The 24,846-nt window shown below is 22.4% G+C and overlaps 3 protein-coding genes across 3 annotated transcripts; 2 read left to right on the top strand and 1 right to left on the bottom strand. All coding sequences in view use genetic code 6, as the record gives it.

Moving 5' to 3' along the window:
* Positions 1-2,383: 2,383 nt before the first annotated feature.
* On the top strand, positions 2,384-8,568 carry TTHERM_00630580 (ABC transporter C family protein; the record flags this gene model as incomplete). Its single annotated transcript, XM_001022783.3, has 10 exons — positions 2,384-3,270; positions 3,548-4,062; positions 4,116-4,633; positions 4,688-5,096; positions 5,152-5,463; positions 5,542-6,040; positions 6,094-6,620; positions 6,688-7,102; positions 7,255-7,293; positions 8,565-8,568. 10 exons carry the CDS (start codon positions 2,384-2,386, stop codon positions 8,566-8,568), a joined length of 4,125 nt encoding a protein of 1,374 aa, XP_001022783.2.
* Positions 8,569-11,078: 2,510 nt separating this feature from the next.
* Positions 11,079-17,374, top strand: TTHERM_00630600 (myxococcus cysteine-rich repeat protein; the record flags this gene model as incomplete). The annotated part of the gene is made up of 11 exons (XM_001022785.2): positions 11,079-11,163; positions 11,224-11,592; positions 11,876-12,376; positions 12,429-12,605; positions 12,693-12,937; positions 12,997-13,978; positions 14,039-14,752; positions 14,808-15,539; positions 15,594-16,259; positions 16,579-17,300; positions 17,357-17,374. The coding sequence occupies 11 exons, from the start codon at positions 11,079-11,081 to the stop codon at positions 17,372-17,374; spliced, it is 5,211 nt and encodes a 1,736-aa protein (XP_001022785.2).
* Positions 17,375-18,478: 1,104 nt separating this feature from the next.
* Positions 18,479-22,722, bottom strand: TTHERM_00630610 (response regulator receiver domain protein; the record flags this gene model as incomplete). The annotated part of the gene is made up of 7 exons (XM_001022786.2): positions 18,479-20,221; positions 20,310-20,999; positions 21,052-21,130; positions 21,182-21,326; positions 21,385-21,696; positions 21,754-21,964; positions 22,270-22,722. 7 exons carry the CDS (start codon positions 22,720-22,722, stop codon positions 18,479-18,481), a joined length of 3,633 nt encoding a protein of 1,210 aa, XP_001022786.2.
* Between the last annotated feature and the right edge of the window lie 2,124 nt (positions 22,723-24,846).

The following is a 24,846-nucleotide window of genomic DNA, read 5'->3' as shown; positions in this document are numbered from 1 at the left end:
AAATAAAGGCTAGAGTTATTAGGTATAAATAAATGGTTAATTAGTAGATAATGTCAAAATATTTAGGATTAATAAGTGCTAATTTAGAATATTATTTCATTTTATTATTTATTACTTATTTTGGTTTAACTTTCATACTTCTTTGAATAGAATAGTAACACACTATTTCTTATTTTTATATTGATTACTAATTAATATTGATTGAATAATTTATTTTAATTTTTACTATTATTTGATATTTTATTTTATCTATTATGTTTTTTGCAAGAAATTTATGGCCTATTTTTTTAGATTCTATTCACTTCATAATTAAATGAAATAAATATTTTTTATTAAATGAAAAAATTTTATATAAGTAATCGTTGTTTAAAAAGAATAATAGATCATTTCTTAAATAAATATTTTTTATTTTATTTAGATAAATTTTTTTCAACTCTATCTATTAAAATTTAATACATAGTTTTTGAGTTATGACTACAAAAAATGAGGTTACAATGAAAAATAAATGCAAATCTTCATGTGAACTTTTCAAAGAAACCAAATACATTTTAATTTTAAATTTATTCATTTCATTTAATAATTCAATATTTTTTTATTATTGTAAAATAATTATTACATATTTTATGATTTTTTAGCTAAATTATTCCTCCCACTATTCTATTAGTCTATAAATGTATAATCAAATATTAGATTTTAAAAAAAATAAAAATTAATTGATCTAATTGTTTAAAAATATTTTATATTTTCTCATTAACATTCATAAATAAATTCTCAGCTAAGTTGAAAGATAAAAAATGTTTATATTTATTAGAAGAAAAAACTTTTACAAACACATCATTAATAAAAAAATCAATTTTCTGTTAATAGTGTAAAAATATATACATTTATATAATAAATGAATTAAAGAAAATTGAAAATTAGCTCCTTCATACATACTAATATTTTAAATTTTAATTTTCAGTAAAATATTAAAATAATGTTTTAAAAAAAAAAATTACTTTTTATAAAATCATAATTAATTATTTTAATAAATTTAATTTTTATTATCTAATTTATTTATTTTAAAATTTAATTTGCTTTAATATATATTTTATTTATTTATTTAAGCCTTTAATTTAAATTTGTATAAAAATATTTTATTATTATAAAATTTCTTCTATATATTTCAAAGAAAGCTATTTTGAAAGTATTTTTATAGATTAAATAATAAAATTAATATTTAAAAACTGATAACGGATATTGTGATTTTAATTTAGTAAAAAATAATTATGTATAAAATAGTATTCTCGAGTCATTACGTCATATTTATACAAAAATATAAATAATTTAATAAAAAATATATCAAACAAAAAAAATTATTTATGAATTTTTTAAAATTTAAGATAGAAATTACAAATAAATTTAAATAATAGATTCAATAATAAAGTGTCTAAGAAAATTTTATCAAAATATGCAACTAAATAATAAATAAATTAAATGATAAATATATATTTATGGCATAGATAAATTGATAGAACTTATAGCTAATAAGTGTAAATTTTATGAATATATTTAACTAAGATACTCTAACAAAATTAAGTAAATCTAGCAATAATTCCCTAGGCAGCTAATAATATTAAAAAATAATTTAAACTTAAACAAATATGCTATTTTTAATTTTGTAAGTAAATTTATGAGTGATATTATAAGTAAGATCAATTTTAAATAAAGTTAATATGTAATTTCTTTTATTAATTATAAGATTTAATCAAAAAAAAGATGAATTTAATAGCATAAATAATTATATAATAAATTCTTCTTATCTAAATATTCAGATTTGTTGGGTTGATTTTAAAAAATAAAAGTGTCTAATGATAAAATACGTATTTAATACATTTCGTAAAATTAAATTTAGAAAGATTAAAAGACTTTATTGTTAATTTTATTATAATAAGTATAGAAAAGTTTATAGAAACTATTTATTGTTACTCTTTTTATTGATGATAAATAATTATATTTATAAAATCGTAAATAGCTTTAAAGTTCTGATCATTATTCCGAAAACCTAATAATGATAATAAAATAAAAATCTATTTATCTATTTTCAACAAGGAGAAATATATTTTTGGGGTTAATTAATGAAAGATAATTCTTTTATGCATATAATTATATTTTTGTTTAAAGAAGATAATTTAGCTAATATTAAATAGAAAATATTAACATTTTTAAATAAATATTTAAAAATTCTTTTATTAAGGCTTAACATTAAATTTAATCCATACTATAAAAGTTAATAAATCCAATCATATATTTACAGCGATACTTAAATAATTAATCCTAAAATTAAAGAATCGCATAATATTTATTTATTAAAAAATTTTTAATTTTACTAAAAATAATTATCATGGAAGAGTAAAAAACAATTTAATAGCAATCAAACACAGGATTTGAAGAATATGAGCCTTTGGATTTGGAGTTGTCTCAAGAAAATCAAATCAAAGAAAAGCTTTCTTAGAAAAATCGTTCTTAAGAAAATCAAATTTACACTATAAGCAACTTGAATAAAAATGAATAGTTATCTTAAGAAGATAATAAATTAACTAAGTCAAAGCCATTTGATATATTTATGAATAGCTCTTTTGTTTCAAAAATATTTATGATTGATATGCTAAAAGTCCTTTTAAGAGCCTCTTAAGATTCTAAAATTTTTAAGATGTTGAGCACCTTTAATCTTCCCTACCTTCAACCAAAATAATCCATAGAGTATAATTATAAAATATTCAAGGCAAATCTTGATGCAAAAATTTAAGAAGCAGATAGAAACAAAAGGAATTTAGTCTCTCAAGACATCTTAAATGTTTTTTTAAAGACTTTTAGAAAAGAAATAGCAGCCTCTGTTTTTTTTAACTCTGTAGGATATATTTGTCTATTTGCAGCTTCTATTTTAATCAACATCTTAATATCATATATTTAAGAGAATGGAGTTAATTTGAAAGCATATGGAATTGCTTTCATTTTTAACTTTATTAGCATTTCACAGGTTTTGTTTGCACATAACATTCTAAGACTGAATGTATTTATCTAAACTCGTTTTAGAAATGTTTTCATGAAAGTCATTTATTCAAAAATTTCATCTCTTTCTGCTTACTCTGTCAAAGAAGCAAATGTAGGAAAGCTTGTTAACTTGATTTCAAACGACTTGACAACTTTGGAGTAAAGATGCAATATTATGTTTGCAGTACTTTCTATTCCTCTTCCTTTAGTAGCTTCTGCAATATACCTCTATATAAAGTAATTATTTTTTTTTGATTAATTATCTTTTTTCTTATTCTTCAATAAACAATATTATAAATTTTTTCTATTTCTTTTTAATTAGATTTTATCAAAAAATACAATTCTCAATTTAAAGCTTACAATTGAATAAATCAACTTATTTATTATTTAGATAAAATCAATTTAATTCTACTTTTACTTTTTATATATTCATCATAATATTATTTTTTTAAGAAAATTCATTTTACAATTTATAAAAAATTATAATTTATTTTTTATTACTTTATATTAACAGATATGGAGTAATTGGTTTGATAGGAATAGTTGTCATGTTAGGTTTATGTCCAATTTAATTATTTTTCTCTAAACTACAAACAAATTTTTTTTCAGAAAAAACTAAATATACTGATTAAAGAGTCAATCTCACAAAAGAAGTCATAGAAGGTATAAGGCTAATAAAAATGTATGCATGGGAAGAAGCTTTTGTTCATAGTATTCAAACAGTACGAAAATTAGAACTAAAATCGATTCTCATAAATATTTTAATCACTGTTTTAGACTTTGCAGTATCTACAGCTTTCTCTGTTTTTAGCACATTTTTATTATTATATTTTATGTACTATTATGGAGATTCTTCTGCTATTGATTCTGCTCTGCTTTTTTCAACTCTGAATTTGCTTAACTTTATCAAAAATTAGGTTGTTCAAGTGATTGGATATGGTACTTCGGGTATTATGTAATTAAAAGTCATTCTAAATAGAATGATTAGTGTCATTACTTTGTAGGAATCATCTATGACAAATATTGATGGTAAATTTATAATTATAATAATTTTTCTAAAATTTTCTTTTATAATAAAAAAGGATAATTTTGTGAAAATTCTAATCTAAATTTATTACAAAATGGAAGCATTTAAATGATAAATTTTACTGCTTTTTGGAAATAAAACATACCTGTGTTGTAAGATATAAATGTACAGATAAATAATGGGGAGTTTGTTTGTATAGTTGGTAAGGTAGGATCAGGCAAGACTTCATTTTTAAATTGTATTCTCTAAGAGGTACCTTTCTATAAAGGATAAATATAATGTAAAGGATAATTAGCTTATGTTGAATAAGAGCCTTACATCTTTAGCAGCACAGTTAAAGAAAACATTCTTTTTGGAAGAGAATATGATGATGATCTCTACAAAAAAGTTATCAGAGCATGCTGTCTGGAATAAGATCTAAAAATATTCTAAAATGGTGATTAAACTGTAATTGGAGAACGAGGAATGGATATTAGTGGTGGATAGAAAGCTCGTATATCATTAGCAAGAGCTATTTACTCTTAAGCCGATATCTATTTATTTGATGATCCAATTTCAGCAGTGGATTCAAAGGTATTTTATAGAATTCAATATTTAATTATTTATTATCATTTTTTAAATAAATAGGTTGCTAAAGCAATTTTTTTTGATGCAATAAGTACTCTTTGCAGAAATTCAACAGTTATACTTGTTACTCATTAAGTTCACTATACTAGATTTGTTGATAAAATTATAATTTTAGAAGGAGGAAAAGTGTGTTAGTAAGGTAAGTATGAAGAATTAGAGTAAGCTCTTAAAAATTTATCCAATGAACTAAATCACGATGGGCTCCATCATCAAATGAACTCAAATCAAGAAAATATAATACAAATAAGAATAAATACAGATTTAGTTCAATTTAATGAAACGCAAAGTGAAAATTAAGACAAAAAATAAGGAAGCTAAAATCTAAATATTGATGAAAATTAAACATAAAATGATGAGGAAAATATAGTTGTTGATATGAAAACATATTATGATTTCTTTAAGGAATCAGGTATATTTTTATTTATGTAATTTTTCATTTAAATATAAAATTGTTTAATTAAAAGGGATATTAATATTCATTCCAATAGTTTTAGCTCTTTATGCTGTTAGCGATTTAATTTATATTCTCTTTAACTAGAGGATAGGAGACTTATAATCTACTGATGAAAAATCAGGTATAATTAAATCAATTGGTTATCTGGTACTCCTTTATATATTGGCATAGTTCATAAAACACTTGTCATTAACAATAGCAATAAATAGAGCTTGCAAGAAACTATTACATAGAATGATCTGTGCTTTAGTTAGATCAAAAATGATATTTTTCGATACAACTCAGTCTGGTAAAATTCTTAATAGATTTTCAACTGATATAGGTAAATAAATTTCAAATTCAAAATTAAATTAAAATCATAATTATAAATGATTTTTAAATCTTCATAATATCAATAAAGGTTATATAGATGAACACTTGACTATTATACTAATTGATGTTATTGAAATATTTATTGGAATTACAGTAATGTTCATAACTATTATGACAATTTCTCCTAATTTTGTAATTGTTGCCCTTTTCGAATTAACATTTTTAGTATTTTTCCTCAATTATTGTAAAGAAGGTCTCCTCAAAACTAAATAAATTGATCTTAACTTAAGATCACCCCTTCTTACTTTCTTCAATCTAAGTATTCAAGGTGTTTTACCTATAAAAGTATATCAATAGTAGAGTCATTTTGAAAAAAAATTTAATCAGCTAGCAACTGATTCTCTCAGAGCTTCTTTGTATTACTGGATTTGCTAGAGAGGATTTGGAAGCTTCATAAATCTATTTGCAGTCTTTTGTAATTCATTAGGAATTTTTATAGTGCTATCTACTACTAGCTCTGTTTCTGATATAGGATAGTGCATTATTTACTTTACTACAGGCACAGAACTCTTACAATGGGGTATAAGGTAATCAATTTTTATATTATTTAACAAAAGTAAACCAATTTACTTTTTTATAGATAATTGGTAAACTTAGATGTATCAATGACTAACACTTAAAGATGTATGAATCTTTCTAAATTAGAACCTGAAGCTGAATTGAAGACAAATTATGATGATAGTTTAATTAAAACTAGTAAGCATTAGAAATTCCCTGCAAGAGGGGAACTTGTTTTTCAAAATGTTAGAATGAAATATAGAAAAGAACTTGATTTAGTTATTAAGGATTTAACATTCAAAATATAGCCTGGGAAAAGGGTAGGATTTGTAGGTAGAACTGGAGCAGGTAAATCTTCTGTTATCTAGGCACTATTTAGAATGACCGAATTAGAATATGAAAATTAATTAAGCAATTACTTAAATTGTGATATTTAAATAGATGGTCATAGCATAAAAAACTTAGGTTTACACACTTTAAGATCAGGCATAAGTATTATACCTTAAACTCCTTTTATATTTTCTGGGACCATAAGAAGAAACCTTGACCCTCTCAATTAATATACAGATGATGAGATCTACAAAGTTCTTGAGGATATTGATTTACTAAGTATAAATTATTTTATTTAAAGTTTTTACATTTTTTTATTAACATTTTTAATAAATTATTAAAAAAGAAAAAGTCAATTCTTTAGAAAAAAATATTCATGAAGATATGAGTAATGCAAATGATGTGTTTAGCACAGGATAGAAATAATTAATTTGCTTAGGTAGAGCTATACTGAAGTAGAGCTAACTGATTGTCCTTGATGAAGCTACAGCAAATGTAGATATGTAGACTGATGAATTGATATAACAAAAAATAAGATAAAGATTTGCAAATTCTACTTTAATCACTATTGCTCATAGATTAAACACAATAGCTGATTATGACTAAGTTATAGTTATGGATTAAGGATAAGTAATTGAGTAAGGAACTCCTTATGAATTACTTTAAAATGAATAAGGACACTTTTATTTAATGGTATAACATACTGGAACCAAGAATTTTGAGTTAATTAAACATATTGCAAAGCAGTAAGCTAATAAAATGTAAAAATGAAATTTGATTTGTTTTTATTATTTTATTAAATAAATATATAAAAATTCTGTAATTTAAAATGAATGATTTATATTGTGATTTAATTATAAATTCATATAAAAATAATGTTTTAATATTTAACAATATATTGAATAATAAATAGCTAATAATTATCTTTAATTTTGTTGTCGGCCATACTAAGGTGAAAACACCGGATCCCATTCGAACTCCGAAGTTAAGCGCCTTAAGGCTGGGTTAGTACTAAGGTGGGGGACCGCTTGGGAAGTCCCAGTGTCGACAACCTTTTTTTTTATATAGTTTAATTTAAAAAAATTCTATTTTTATACTATTGAAAATATAATAGCTTTAAAATAAATAAATTTCTTGATTAAAAATATGTTTAAGTATAAATAGTTATAAACTGATATTAGTTTTGTTGTCGGCCATACTAAGGTGAAAACACCGGATCCCATTCGAACTCCGAAGTTAAGCGCCTTAAGGCTGGGTTAGTACTAAGGTGGGGGACCGCTTGGGAAGTCCCAGTGTCGACAACCTTTTGTTTTTATTAAAATTATTTTTAATAATCTAAATAGCTATAATTTTAACTAATTTATTTATTTCATATTATAAACAAAACATCATTTATTTAGCAGTTATTTACGATTATTAATTTTGTTGTCAGCCATACTAAGGTGAAAACAGATATAAAAAATAATTAAGAAAAATATATTTTTTATATTGTGATTAAGCTTTGCTAATTTTAAAGATTATTAAATACAAACATATTTATTGATTTCAAAATATTTGTAAGTTTACAAATAAATTTGATCAATTATATTTCAAATATTTTATAATAATTTGAAAAATATATTTTCATTCCAAAAAATCGCATAACTAATATATTATTAAATAAAATTTAGAATATTATCAATTAATTATTTGAATGATTCTAAAAATCAGATTAAAAATAACTTTTTAAATTATTTTATCATTTTTTATTTATTTCTTCCAATCCAATTATTTTAAATGATTTTTTTTATGATTAAAGTTATTTATTATTTTTATTTTATCTTTTAAATTACAGTTATTATTACTATTTATTTTACAAAAAATTATTTTGTCAGTGATGCTGATTTTAAGAAAATAAATTTTACTTTTTAAAATCAAAATCACTATCATAAATAGATATCTGAGAAATTAATTTTGTTGTCGGCCATACTAAGGTGAAAACACCGGATCCCATTCGAACTCCGAAGTTAAGCGCCTTAAGGCTGGGTTAGTACTAAGGTGGGGGACCGCTTGGGAAGTCCCAGTGTCGACAACCTTTTTTTTATATAGTTTAATTTTTAAAAATTCTATTTTTAAATTATTGATTATTTAATATCTTTAAAATAAATAAATTTCTTGATTAAAAAAATTTTTAAGTATAAATAGTTATTAACTGGTATTAGTTTTGTTGTCGGCCATACTAAGGTGAAAACACCGGATCCCATTCGAACTCCGAAGTTAAGCGCCTTAAGGCTGGGTTAGTACTAAGGTGGGGGACCGCTTGGGAAGTCCCAGTGTCGACAACCTTTTTTTAACTTTAAAGCAATAAAAGGTTTAAAATAAAATTATTTATTTTATTTTTTTTAACTTTTTAAATGATTTAAAATATTTTTATGAAAATATAAATTAATAAAGAAAATCTTTGATTTCTCATTGAATAAGAAGATATAAAATCAAATCAAATCAAATCAAAGATTCTGTCAATTAATATATTTATAGATTCAAAATATTCTAATTAATATTAAATAAAAAAAACTAAATATCTCAATCCTTCCAAATAACTAGCAAAAGAATAGTAAATAATTATACAAAGTTTTTAATTTTGAATAAATAATTTTATTCAAAAATAACTGTAATTGCATTTGAAATATCACTAATTATGATATTATATAAAGTGGGATTTCAAATGATTTTATATTTTTAATTTAATTTAGTATGTTCAATAGTTTTATTATTTTTTGACATTAAATTTTACACGACTTAGTCATATTTAACAAATTTGCAGAAACTTTTTTATTATTTTTTACTGTTTACAATTCGAAAATAAATATTCTTAACTATAAAAAAGGTATTATAATTTATAATAAATAGAATGGTAAATGAACTTAAAAATATCTCTTTTTGTTTCTATTTTGTTAATTTTAAAATTTAATTAAATTTTATGAATTGAATATAGAATATTAAATATGAAAATTATTTTTAAAAATTTAAATATCTGAAAGCTAAAAGATGTATTTATATACTACTTACTACTATAATAAATATAAAATTCTATTGTTTTTTTACCATTGAAATTTATGTTAGATTACTTTATTTAAATATTATAAGTATATATCTATGATTTATAAAAAAATTAATATGCTTATCAATAGAATCTAATTAAAGAAAACCCAAAATTAAACTTATAAAAGTAGTATTTAGCTTAGTATTTTTGTATTAGAAATTCTAGGTATATTAAAAATTTTAAATCAAACATATAGTCATATAAATAAGAAATTATCTTCAGTAATAAAAGATTATTCAATAAAAATAAATTAAACTGACTAAAGTTTTATTAGAAATGAAGGATTTGTTTGACTAATGTAACAAAGCTAGAATTTAATTAATTTAAAATACTCGAAACAGAGTGTGATGTGAAAATAATTAACAAAAAATTCTTTAATAATCAATCAAATTATTTTACCCAATTCAATGTTTCTCAAGTATTTAATATTTAATTAGAAAGAAATTTAAGATTTTTTTACTTAAATCATTTGCATTTTAAATAATCTCCAAAACCTATTTCTCATATTACTACTTTTATTATAAAAAAGAAAAATTTTCAACTGGAATTATTTTTTAATAAACAGTTACAAATTAAAATTATATTCAATTATTTTATTGATAAAATAAATAGAATAAAACAAAATAAAAAATTTTTTTTAATTTCACTCAAATCATAATTTTGAAAATTTAATTAATTCATAAATATGGAAGCAGCATCTAAATGTAGTTTTATGTAAGCCTACAAATATTCATTTTTTGTATTTATTTATTATTTAAATAGAAGTTATCTTTCAAAAACTAAGAAGAAATAATTATCAAAGTGAATTTTAATCAAAACACTTTGATTATCATATGACATCAAAAGAACATTCAGCATATAATTTTTTGGGCTAAATTTATGAAATAAATTATGTTTCTATATGTTTATGAAGTTAAGTTTTACATATTATCATATCTAATTATGTCAAAGCAAATAACTTCATTCATTACCATTTTATAATAGAGGATAAATTATTTAGTAGAAAAAAATTAACAGGAAAAGGGAAAAGCTATATTATAATCAATTATTGTAATGTGGAAATTTCTATCTTTAACTATGCGTGAATTTATTTTTGTATAAATTTCATTATGTAAATTAAATTAACTAATTAAATTTTGGAGATACAAATGATAACAATATTTAAATAAATTAAAATAATTAACTAATTTAAATTATTTTAATATGATAAATATATTTCTAATTTACCATACAAGTTGAATAAAAGTTTTCTGTAAATAAGTATTTTCTTAAAATTTAATTCATGGTATTTGTTATTTAAAAATAAAATTAGATTGACTTAAATTAATGTAATCATGAACTTTAATGACATTTTAAACTTTAAAATAAATTAAATAATGAGTTCTAAATAAGATATTTAGTGTAATTTAATTTTTTTTGTGATGATATCATTAAATGAGCAAAGAAAAACTTTGAATAAATTCGAATTAATAATTGTATTACTTATTTTGTGATTTGTGTAAGATGTAAATTAAATTTTGTGATTTACATTTGTTTTTTTAAGATTATTAGCTTACAATATTTTATTACTAAATTTCTTATTAGTTTCTTAATTAAAACCTTAATTAAAACATTAAAAGTACTAGTAAATTATTATTCATAGTAAAGCAGAATTAATGACAAGAAAGTAGAAACAAATAATGAACAGATTTAAAATTATTTTGGTCATCTTTCTATTCAATTTAAGAATTTAATCAACAAGTAATTTTTTAGTAGTTTATTTGACTCGGTTAACGTTTTTTTATATATTTATAATACCAGCTTGCGATATTTAAGTTTATAAAAGAGCTGATGACACTGCTTTTCCTTTAAGCTCGTGGAAATATCCTAACACTAAAATGGTATGCAACTAAAGGGATTCTGAATTTAACTAAGTGATGCTAGGTAATTACTAGCTAAGTAGAGGAAGCATAGCTAATACTTTAAATGTTTCAAATCTTCCACCACATTTTTAGATCAATTTTAGAGTAGATCTCTATATAATAAATACTTGGGATACTGAAACAGTCTCAGTAATAGTAAATTCATAAAAGCAGCCTTTATCTGTCATGACTTATGATCATAATAAGGCAAGGATAAAATGGTAAAAAGTTTGCGTGTAAGGATAATTGATCAATTATATGTAGAGAAGTAAAATTTTTTATTCAAAAAAAATAATTTCAAAAAATAAAATTTACTTGAAAAAAATTAATTTTATTGAATAACATTTTATTTTAAATTCAAAAATATTGCTTATTTTTTAAAGAGTAAACATGAATTTTTAATATTTTTAATCAAGGAAATTTATTTTATTCATATTTACTCTTAAACTTTAAAATTAATTTACATAATAAATATGGTTAATATGAACTTATCAATCTTTTAATTTAATTATGATTTTAATTTTTCATTATTATAAATTTAAATCAAAAAGATGAATACACACTGGCTGATGCTAACTCTAATTTAAGTATTGATTTCAAAACTAATTGTGATAGAAATCCCTTAGGACTTATTAATAATGGTAGTGGATGTGAAGACATTTCAAATGAATCTTTCTCTATTGGATAAGTTTAAGTTTTTGTTGATGAATGTCATTTTTCCTGTTTATCTTGCGTAGGTCCATAATAAAATTAATGTAAACTATGCTTCAATAACGTAATTCCAACAAATGGAGTATGTCCATAATGTGTAGGAGCTAGTAGCATATTTGACAATGGTATTTGTGTTTCTTCTTGTCCTTAAAATAAAATAAACAAAAATTAAGTTTGTGTTTTAAGAGATCAATTTTGTTTAGTTTATCAATAAAATGGGTACGATTGTCAATAATGCCAACCAAATTATTTCGTTTGGAATGGAATTTGTGTGGATAAGTGTCCTTTATTTTATGATTAAAATAACAATATTTGCTAGGATATGATAAGAAGCCTTCCAAGTAAATATTTATTTTTAATATGTAATCAGAATTTAAAAAATTAAATAAATAGGCGGTTTTGTGGCTCTTGAAGGTCTGTAAATTTAGAGATTTTCATCTCTTCATATCAAATAATTGGGATTTTCTATATAAAATCTTAATTCTAATAATAATGGGTTCTTTTTTTTAGGTTTAAACACTATGTATACTATTTGTGGAGATATTTAATTGCTTGGTGGTTTTAGATCTGGTATAAACTAAACTAAATTTATGATAAACGTGAAAATATAACAATCTCATAAATTTATTTAAATTGGTTTTAAATTCTATTTGATAGATTATTCATAAAAAAACCCTATTTCAAATATTATTGTAAATCTTAATGGAGTTTCTGTACAGCTTGCAAGTAATCAGTACATAAAAAAAACATCATTCAATCTTTGTGGCTTTGAGTAAAATGATGCATATGGCGAATTTAATTATGTATTAGCAGATTCTGCTACTACTGATTTATCTGTTATAATAGATAATTAGTCAAATTTTGATCTAGGTATTAGAGATTTCATTGTTGGAGGTTATTCAGTAAATAATTTATTAATTTTTATTTTATAAAACATTATTTTTTATTATTTTAACTAAAGTGTGCAAATACTTGTGAAAGCTGCCATGCAGAAAATCCTAGCTTATGTTTAAGTTGCTATAATGGTTTTTATTTACTTAATAATAAATGTGTAACAGAGTGCCCTTCTGAGTAATACTAAGATTAGATAAATAAGCAATGTGTATCATGCTCATCTACTTATCCTAATTGCAAGATTTGTAATTAAAATTCATGCCTTTTATGTTAAAATTCTTACTATTTTTCACCTACAAATAATTGTGTTACTTGTTCACAAACTCCTATCAAATAATATTGGAATCCTATAAGTATGCAATGTACTGATACTTGTGATTCAGGATTATAAGCAGATGATTAAAATTAGGTATGCAGAAACTAATGTAAAGACTAGGGATGCTTAATTTGCAATTAAGCTTCATAAAATATTTGTTAATAATGTTTTTCAGGATATTATTTATACAATGGCTCTTGTGTATAATCATGTCCTTAGGGTACTTCTCTTGATAATAGCAGAGTTCAATGTTTGTCATGTATTGATCCACTTTGTTACACTTGTAATTTTGATATTAATAATATACCTAATTGCTAGTAGTGTGTTAGTGGTAAATATTTAGACGCAACAAATATTTGTTAGCCTTGTGATTAGTCTTGCTAGACTTGTAATGGAGGTTAACCAAATTAGTGCTTATCATGTAATAGCTAGGATTCTAATATAGTCTTAAATTCTGACAATACATGCACTTGTAAATCTGTTTACTATTCTTTTGAGTCTTCAACATAAAGATGCAAACCGATTTGTGGGGATAAATTCAAAACACCTGAAGAAGAGTGTGAAACATTCGATAGTAGCTTTGAAAATGTATTTGGTTGTGATTCGAATTGCAAAATTGTTTCTGGATACAAATGTTTTCATCAAGATCCATATATCTTAGATATATGTATTAGTTCTTTATGCGGAGATGGTAAGGTAGATCCTTCAGAACAATGTGATGATGGGAACAACAGTAATAAGAAATTTTTTTAATTTTATAATAGATAATTTATTAATAAATAAATCAAAAAAGTTAATGGAGATGGGTGTTCTTTAGACTGCAAGTAAGAGACAGGATTCAATTGTTAAGTTCAATCAGGAAAATCAACATGCAGTAGCATATGCGGAGATAATCTTGTATCATAGGATGAAGAATGTGATAGTAATGATGTAGGATGTGATTAATTAAATTGTAAAATTAAAACAAACTTTGGTTGCAGCTTCACAAAATATAATGAATATCTTCAGACTTCTAATTGCTTTTAATGTGATGACCCATTTTGCATGAAATGTTCTAAAATAGACCCTATTCAGCAAATATGCCTACTCTGTAAAGAAAATTATTTCTATGATACTAATTTGAAAAAATGTTTGGCTTGTGATCAATCTTGCCAAACATGCTTTGGATCATCTCCTAACTAATGTAAGTCTTGTTTTGATCATAAAGACCAAAGAGTAATTCTTGATTAAAATTCAAACACTTGTGTCTGTAACAGTTAATATTACAAATATGATGCAAATTAATAAATTTGTTCGCCTATTTGTCATGATATGTACAAAGCTCCTGAAGAAGAGTGTGAAATTTAAGATCCTTCTCTATTTGAAAATTCAAAATGCGTTAACTGCAAAATTTAAAGTGGTTATAAATGCTTTAGTAGCAAGGAATTTGATTTAGACATATGTACTACACTTAAATGTGGAGATGGTATTAGAGATTAAGATGAAGAATGTGATGATGGAAATTAAAGTAATTATGTTATATTTTGTATGGAAATTAAATTTATTTTAATTCTAACTAAAAGTTAATAGCGATGCTTGTTCACTAAACTGTAAAATATAGAAAGGCTATTCATGTATCTAAGACATTGGTAGCAGTAAATTTAAATGCTAATCTACTTGTGGGGATAGAATTAAATCGAATGATGAAGAATGCGACTCAGCTGATGTTGGATGTTCATCTGATTGTAAAATTATTAGTAATTATGGATGCTATTTGGAAAATAGCTTAGCTACTAACCTTGAAGTGGAAAAATGCTTCAAGTGTTAAGACATAAACTGCCTTAGATGCACAAAAACATATAATTCTGTTTATAGTACATATGATGAAACTTGTAGCTAATGTTAGGATGGTTTTTATATGAATAATAACTCAAATAAATGTGAAAAATGTCATTTTTCTTGTAAAACTTGTAGTGGGCCAACTGCAAATAACTGCTCCAGCTGCTATAAAAATTCAAACGTAGTTTTAAATATAACTTCAAAATAATGTACCTGCTAAAATAATTATTACAGTTATGATATCACTACAAACTAATGTATACCAGTTTGTGGGGATAATCATAAAACACCAGAAGAAGAATGTGAAATTAATGATTTGACTGCATTCAGTAATTCCCAAGGGTGTGTTTAATGTAAGGTATAACCTGGGTATAAATGTATACATGTGGATAACATTTAGCTTGATGTTTGCATGCTATCAACTTGCTAAAATGGAATATTAGACTCAGGAGAAGAATGCGATGATGGAAATTTAAGTAATTTTATTAAAAAAAGATTAATTTTTTTTTCTTTAATTTTTCAAAATAAAGTACAATTAGACAAATGTAGCTTAGATTGTAAGGTAAATAAAGGCTATTAATGCTCATAATCTTTAAGTTAAAGCGACTTAAAATGTGAAGAAAAGTGCGGAGATAATATTGCAACTCCCAGTGAAGAGTGTGATCCTCCAGGTATAGGCTGTAGTAATAATTGTTAAATTATGCCTGGCTATGGATGCTAATAGGTTAAAGGTTAAAACAACATGATTAACTTTTAACCAACTTAATGCTTTAAATGCTAATCAGCAAATTGTAATAGATGTGAAATTGTTAATAATGTAGAAATCTGTAAAATTTGTGAAAATAATTATTTTTTAGATACATAATCAAATTAATGTTAAAATTGTCATTCCTCTTGTAATACTTGTAAAGGACCTCAAGCAGTAGATTGTTTGTCTTGTCCTGATGATAAATTTATTTTGCTTGTGAATGGTAGTTGCTAAAAATGTGATAAATTAATAGGATTGTATTTTGATTCATAGACATAGAAATGTCAAGAATTATGTGGAAAAGGATATATGCTTACTGATAAGCATTTAAAGCTGTATGGAATAAATAAAACAATTGAATGTGATGATAGTAATATTTAGGATAACGATGGATGCTCTTAGAATTGCAAGATAGAACATGGTTTTAAATGTGTAAATCCACTGATCAGTAATTTAATTTATTACTTATACGAATTAAATAAATAAGAAAACTATTTTTAAAAATATTTAAATTCATCAATATTATTTATAGAAGATAAATTTAGAGCTAATTTAATTCAATATTCCAAATAAAATGATATTGATTTAATTTTAATAAAAGTAAATCATAAAATATAACTTCTTTAATACTAAAATCAAATTTTCTTTCTTTTTTAAAATGTGTTAAATTTTTCATTTATCAATATAAATGTAACAATTTTAAAGTAAAAAATAATTTCCCTATTTTAGATTATTAAAAAACATTTAATATTATAAAATATATAAAGAAGATGAAAATTTGATAAGCTAATCTCTTTGCACAACCTTAACTGATGGTCCTACTCCTTTTTTGAAGCTAGAAGCACAATACACTAGCTAAAAAAACTATTATCAAATTCGAGGAGAAATATATTTTGATAGATAAATATCAATATCAAGTACTTAAAATATAATAAGTTACTTGGATGTTGAAAACTCTCTAGACTATGATATCAAAATTTTTAAGGAGAATTTAGTATTAAACACTTTGATGATACAAAATATTGAACTATAAATTAGGGTTTATAAACCTCTCAACAATATAACTGTTTTTTTAAAATTCAAATAATCGGACATTACTGACAAATTTAATAGTTCACTTTTAAAGAAATCAATCAGCTCTTAGCTTCCGCATATTGATTTATTAGCTTAAGATATTTATGGAAACAATGCTTTTACAATCACTTTTTTGAATTCTTTCTTGGGATTTTTAAGCTACTTCATGCTATTTTTTGTACCATTCAATATAATTGTAACACTTTTTGACCTTTTGTAATCAGTTAATTATCTGAAGTTCTTAAATGTAAATTATCCAAAAGAACTTTATGTTTTTTTAAATCTCTTCAATTTTGCTAATTTCGAGTTTTTCCCTAATGTAAGCGCTAAAAATGCTGCTGTTCCTTTAACATTTTAAAGAGAACAAGTGGACTCATTTTTATTTAGCAATTTAATACAGACTGTAATAATTTGGGTAATATTCTTTGTATTCTATTTACTGAGCTTTGCTTATTAAAAACTAAAAATCAGAACAATTAAATTTGTTGATTATCTAATGATCAAAATTTACACAAATTTCTTTTTCAAAATAGCTTCTGGGATAGTCATATTAACATTTTATGAAATAACATTATGTATTTGGCTTTAGTTTAATGAGATATAATATTAAAATAATGCTAAGTCAACTACTATAGGAGTAATTTTTGCAGTAGTATTTTTAGTAACTCAAATATTAGTTGTGCTTGCAGGATTAAATAAAGCCAAACAAGAAGGTCACAAAAATAGATTTTAAAAAATTATCTAAAATATCTCAAATAAAATCTAATAATTTGCAATTTCTAACTTCATAAAGAGATATTATTACTTTAATGGCATTATTTTGGTAAGGAAAATAGTTTTTATTTTTTTGCTGGTTAACTCATAATAAAATAAAGTACAATAGATTATTTTAGTATAACTTTTATTTGCCTTTGAAACTATAATTATAATAATAAAAAGACCTTATTTATAAGCAAAGATGAACTAAACATAAATCTTCACTCATATAAATTTCTTGATTGCTTTATTTTCTATTACATGGTTAGTTTATGATGACATCCTTAACAACTTTTCAGTTGAGATAAAAAATATCTTATCAGCAACTTCTATTATATCAATATCGTTAATCTTTATTAAAATAATAATTCACCTCTTTCAAACTCTTATGGAAAAGATTAAGCTTACAAATAACAATCTCTCACTTGGCGATTTAAAATAACAAAAAACAATTCTATTTTAAAACTTATGATCATTTATGTTATTTAGTTTAGATTTATTTTTTATATAAATTGAATTGATTTTACTTTTTAACAAAATATATTCAAATATTCTATTCTAAATAAATTAGTAAATAATATAAAATTAAAATTTTGATTGATTGATTTATTTATTCAGAATTTATAGTCACCTTTACCACCTAAAATTAAAAATGATAAATTTTAATAATCACAAAATAATTACTTTAATTATTCTAATTAATCTTCATTTTAATAAATTTATATAAAGAAGATTTATTTAAATAAAATTCGTTCAAAATTTGAAAAAAATTATTGATTTTTATTAAAATTTATAAGACAATTTAAGGTAAGTTTTTACATGATACAGAAGATAAATTCAATTATTATTACAAATTGCATTTATATGATTTAAAATTAGATTTTAGAAAGCTGCTTTTAATATAGGTTTATTAATAAAATCACTCATACCAGATTCAATTGATTTTTAAAAATCTTCCTACCCTACATATGCAGTACACGCAACAATTACAGGGATATTGCTATATTGTAAACTCTTGTAAAATTAAATTATTTCTTTGACTGTTTCATATCCATTTTTAATGGGCATTTCTATGTCCATCAAGATCATTTAGGGTGAACAACAGCATTCTGAAAAGAATTAAGATTTAATATATTCTATGGCTTAGTCTCCATCTGAAAATGTAATCAAATCAAATTAAAACTACTAAATAATTTTCTACAAGGCATATAAGTTGAATTAATTATCATCAACTAGCATTATTTATGGACATTTACATCTTAATTTTTTATCTAAATTATAATCCAATATATGCTCTAATTTTTACTATACTGTAAGTAATTTTTCACATTTATTTTGGTCTCCATTACTTTCAATGTCTAAAATTTAATTCTAACTAGAATGTGACTTAAAACTGATTGTTTTTTCGAATTAATCCTTTCCTATTGTAGAAGTTGTTAATTTCTGATTAGAAAGAAACTGGCCTCTTAATATTTTTGAGTTATTAGAATAAGAAGTAAATCCTTCTTATTCACATTATGCATTTTCTTCTTTATCAAATTGCAGTTTAGAACTCTGAAGAGATTTAATTTGATTATTTGTATAGTAATTATTCTAGCTAAATTTTACTTTGTTTTTATAGTTTCCTTAATCTTAAACACCATTTCTTATTTCAAAATCTGAGTTAATTCCATTTTCAGAGTTATTTAAACCATTATCATGCATACTAATTCCATACATTTAACTCCCTACTTTCCTATATTGACTTAAATTGTCTTAGTATGTGTTTTGATTTTATGAATGCTTTAACAGTTCAACTCTATATTGATTATTTTGTTCTATATTTAATTATCGCTTTTAAAAAATTGGACTTGAAAAAGGACTGAAATTGCTATTTTAATGTTTCTAAGGCACGCTTTTTTGAGACTTCTGAATTACAGTTTTAAAATTAGAATTATCCTCTTCCTAAAAATTTTTATGTTTTTTAATCTAAAATACTTTACTTAAATTATTATGTAAATCTTAATTTAGAGAATCGTCAATAGCTTAGGTAGAACTTTAATTAGAATTACTCTTGTAAAATTTATTCCTATTAACTGTTTAGCTAATTTCTATATTTTTAGGATTACTTATGGTGCTATTATTTACTTTCTCACAATTTATCATACTAGCATCTTTAAAAAAAGTCTAAAAGGAGTTGTTTTATTTTTATAATTAGCTAAGGTTGTTATCATGAAGATTAATTGAAGAATTTGCAGTTTACTCCAAATTTTATTCATCAATTTAGCTATTTTAAAGATTATGTTTTTACTCAACTTGCCTATTCTTCTAAGGAATACTTAAAATGTCTACTGTTTTCTATGAAAATTTGACAGTTTAGTTTTAAATATTTTGCTATTCATTACATTTGTGCATATTATAATTTAAATCTTCAACTAAAATGCTAAATTTAGAACCTATTCCGTATTCTGATTCAACAGATATTCCTCCATTACGTGTTTTATCAGTTACTAAGCCTTTTGCCAGAGAATTAGATATAAGTAATCCTAAACCACAACCTTGATTATTAAGTTATTCCTCTTCTTTATTTTCATATTAAATCTATTTATTAGAAATTAATAAATAAATGGTTTTTAACAAATCTTAGTTTATTTTAAGATTGTGTATAAAATTTTGTTAATAAAATTACTTTGTTACAAAAATCAAATATCTTTTTTTAATTTTCTTTAGAAATTCCAATACCACTATCCTTAACATACAATTAATATATATTCTAACATATTTAGTTGAATCCCAATTCTATGTATCCAGATTTAGTGAATTTGAGAGAATTAGAAAGAAAATTGAGTAAAATTTAACGAATTCTATTTTAATCTGAGCATATTTCTTAGTTTATTTTTTAATCATAAAGTATCAGAAGTTGTAAATTCTTCATTTTAGCTTGCATGCTTATAAGCTTGCAGCAATCCTTTAAAAGACTAACTACGTTGAAATCTAAAAACGAATATTTAAACTTACCACAATCCATTTAAACATAGTCAAGAATGTCATTAATTTAGTTTAGAAGCAGCTTATTAGAAAAAAGAGCTGGGACAATATATTCTTCAATACAAAATTTGTTTTATTCTTCTTAAGAGAGTTCATCTTTGAGTACTTCGAGCATGGAAATAGAGCAATTCAAAGGAGTCCTTAGCTCATGCGATAAGGTTGCAAATATCTTCATTTTTTCTTTTTGGAGCTCATCTACCTTTTTTTAATATAGATCCTACCAAAGCTCCTGTACTATTATAAATACAACAGGTTCTAAAGTTTTTTTATCTTCTAGTAATAAATCAACTGCAATAAGCTAAATAACTAAATCTTTATTTTTGTGTTTTACCTTTAAAAAAAGAAAGCTTTTTTTTTAAAAAATAAGAATTAATTTATTTTACTTAAAATTTAGTAATATTCTTCATTTATTGTAAATTTTTTAAATTTTAGCATATTTCATTAGAATTTTAAGGAGATTTTCTGTTTTTAAAAAATAATTTTACATTAAATTATTTAAATTATTAAAATTACTGATTTCTCAGGTCATTGATTTCTTCAATTTATACTCCATTTAATTCCAATATTTCATTTTCATCTGATGATTACTCAAAGAATTAATCAATTAATTTAGATAAATCTATTTTTTCTTTCTCAATTTGATTTTTAATTATATTTCCTAACAAAAGATTTGATTATTAATATGAAGATTAATTCGAATTAAGAATTGATTTTACTCGGTTTCTTGTATTTGAATTATATTTCATTAGAGTATTCTATTACATCTTCATTTTATAGCGGTTCATTAGTTTTGATGTGTTCAGTGACAATAGTGTAATTGTCTTTTTCACCTTAAATTTCATTTATTTTTTCTTAAATGAACTAGTTCTAATTTAGTATTATTTAATGGCCCTAAACATTAATATTTTAACTTAATTTAGAATTCTAGTCTTTAGTGGTAACTTCATCTTAAATTTTATAAGCTTTGCTTAAATTACTTTTGTCTGAAGAATTTAATAACCCTTTGCTAATATCTTTTGGTGTATTGCCTTGTTAATTTAAAAAAATTACATGAATAATATTTTAAGTTTATTTATTTTCTTTACATTTTTCATTCAGTTTTACTTCATCTTAAAAATTATAAAGCTCTTATTAATCTTTAAACAATATGTTTATTTTAATTTATTAACCTTAATTTTCCTAAAAAGCTTTATTAGGCTAAATTTATTTTTATTTTAAATCAAATTATTGATTTTCTACTCCTCCTTATTAAACCATTTCTTCTTGCTTTTATTTTTTTTAGTTTTAACTCTAGTCCTATGTTAATTATGATTTATAATAAATTAGTATTTCATATATTTTAAAAAGAAATTTTAATAAATTTATAGACAGTGAAATTAATTAAAAGTAAATTTTTTTCTAGAAAATATTGATTATGGGGGATTGATTCATAAAAGCTATTTTAAAAAAAAATACATTCAAATTTCTATGACATTTATTAAGAATGTATTTTTGAAATTTTAAAATGAAATATATCCCTCTATTTAAAAAATCACTAAAATTATATTTCAAATAATAGTTTTGTTTAAAAATTATTTCTTTTTTTAAAATAAATAATTTACATGCTAATTTTAAAAAGAAAATTTGCAAATATTTTAGTTCATAGAATAGAATTTTCTCTCATTGAATACTTTATTTTCACTAATTTATCCAACTTTTTCAGAAAGGCTATATAAATATTTTTTACTTTTCTTAGTCTTTTTTAGTTTTTTGTTATGTTGAAATGCATCTGTTACAGATTTTTCAAACTTTTTGTTAAACCATGAATTACTTAAAGAGTTTTTTAGCTTATCGTTGGTTTAAGTATTCTAATTGTTTTCATATTTATTTATCTTATAAGTTTCATCTTAAATATTGTTGAAAGTAATTTAGTTGTTCTACGGTGAGTTATTATTTGTGATATCAATCACCTTTTAATTATCAGTTGGATAATAATTATTGGGTTTAAGAGCATTTACTTATAATTATTGCTGGTCTAATTTTTCATTTGTAGTCCCTTAACCTAATTTCAACATAACTTATAGCAAATCTTTATTATTTTTAGAGTTAAGTATTTGCTTAAGAGCCAAGTTGGAATAAAGTATTTATTTATCCGCATTAATTACAGCTAATCCTTCTGGGATAACTTACAAGATGCTTTGATGCAAATTTGCTAAGGTATTTTTATTGTTATTAATTTTTTGAATTATTACTTTTTGGTTTTCTTGTTTAAGTGTTCTATAGTTTAAAATCTACTAAAGGAATAATAATATATTGAAAAATGTATTCAAATAATGAAATTCGTAAGCAAACTAAAGGCGAACTATAGAATAGATTTAAATAGCCAAAACAGAAAATAAGATTAACCTTTCATTTTAAATATTTTTTATTTCTATTCTTACAAAAGACTAAATAAACATCGATAAAACAATAACTAACTGTTTGTTTGAAGTTATTATTAAAATCACTTCAAAAGTAGAAATGTAGATTGCAAATATTATTAAAAAGATGCATAGCTCTAAAAATGATAGACTTTAAATTTATTTTTCATTTTCTTATCCTAATTAAGAAGCTTTTGATTTTTCATGATTTTCTTGCTTTTAGTTTCCTTTTTTACTTGAAATATGTTCATTCAAATACTTAATATATGAAAATATGGCTAATTTTATAATAATAAATGATCCTAATAATTATTAGCTTAGTCGAGTGAAGCAAATAAATGCCAAGGCTATTAAATACAAATGAATGATTAATTAGTTAACTAGATAATATTTTTTGGCATAGCTTAGTCTTGAGCTGTATTTTTACTTTATTTAAGAGTTAATTTCATCTTTTAATTCTACTTTCATTCTCTCCTTTCTAATTTATTTTATGCTAGATCTCTTAATTTAATATTAATTAATTTAATTGATGTAAAAACCAGTAAACACAAATAAATGAACAAAAGCAGCTTTTAAAAAATACTTGCATTCATTCATATATATGTACAGAATTTTGAGGAATTAGTTTAAACAAAATAATAATTAATGATTTTACAAATATAATTTATGTATCTCAAAGTTTTTATAGTTTATTTATATTAATATTATAAATTAGTCAATTAAACAAATTTAAGATATTTGTTTTGGTTAGTTTTAAAGTATCATTTATTAACAATTAAAAATTGTATTATATTAGTTATTTACTATAATTCTGTTAATTATAAAAAAACTTTAATTTAAAAAATTAAAAATAAAATATATTAAGAAGAAGCCAAATAAACACTAATTTATTGATCCATACATAAAAAAACATAAGAATAACGTAAAAGATAATGTTATCTTGTAACATTAATATTAAAAGGAAGAAATTACATAAAACCCCCAAAATACCAAAAATAGATGAAAATAAGTGAATATAACAAATCTTAGACAAGTAAATTGATTTCATAGAAGATAAGAATTTTATTTAACAATAAATAAAAAATTGATTATTCTCTTTTATTTGTTTTTTTTAGATTTGACAACATCATTATATAATACAAATAATTAGAAAAATTTTATAAAAACATAATTGATAAAAAATCTTAAAAGAGAAATAATTTTATCTATAGGGTTTTTGGTTGATTCTGTAATACTTGATTTTAATTAAGAGACTAACTCCATATTAAATTATATAATATATATTAATATTCTACTACTTTGGTTGTACAATTATATAGGATTGTTTATGATGTATAATAATTTAAATAATTACTAATTTAAAATTTGAAAACATTAAATGTTTAAATAACTAATTCACTATCATAATTATATAACTACTTTTTTCAAATTTATAAATTAATCACTAAATTTATTTTTAATTTAATTAGTTAAAAAAATTAAGAAAATAATTCTACATCAAAATGATAAGAATTATTTTAATATATTTATCTACGATAAACAAGTTAAGATAATCTATCTCAATTAATAGATGAAAATTTAATTTACAAAAAAAATGAAATTAATTCTTTAATATTTTAAAACTGCATATTTTACTTAAAAAAATTACTTGTATTTTTTCTTGTTATTGATTGGATCATAAAATTTTTTAATAAACCTAAAATAGATTTTTAAGAACTTTTTATTTAAAATAATCAAGGGCTTGTATTAATTATTAATTTATTTTCTATAAATATTTGA

The sequence above is a fragment of the Tetrahymena thermophila genome, assembly GCF_000189635.1.
Source record: "Tetrahymena thermophila SB210 genomic scaffold scf_8254470, whole genome shotgun sequence".
NCBI classification, from domain to species: Eukaryota; Ciliophora; class Oligohymenophorea; order Hymenostomatida; family Tetrahymenidae; genus Tetrahymena; species Tetrahymena thermophila.
The sequence above is the reverse complement of the archived record's forward strand: the minus strand, read 5'-3'. Positions and strand labels throughout refer to the sequence as shown.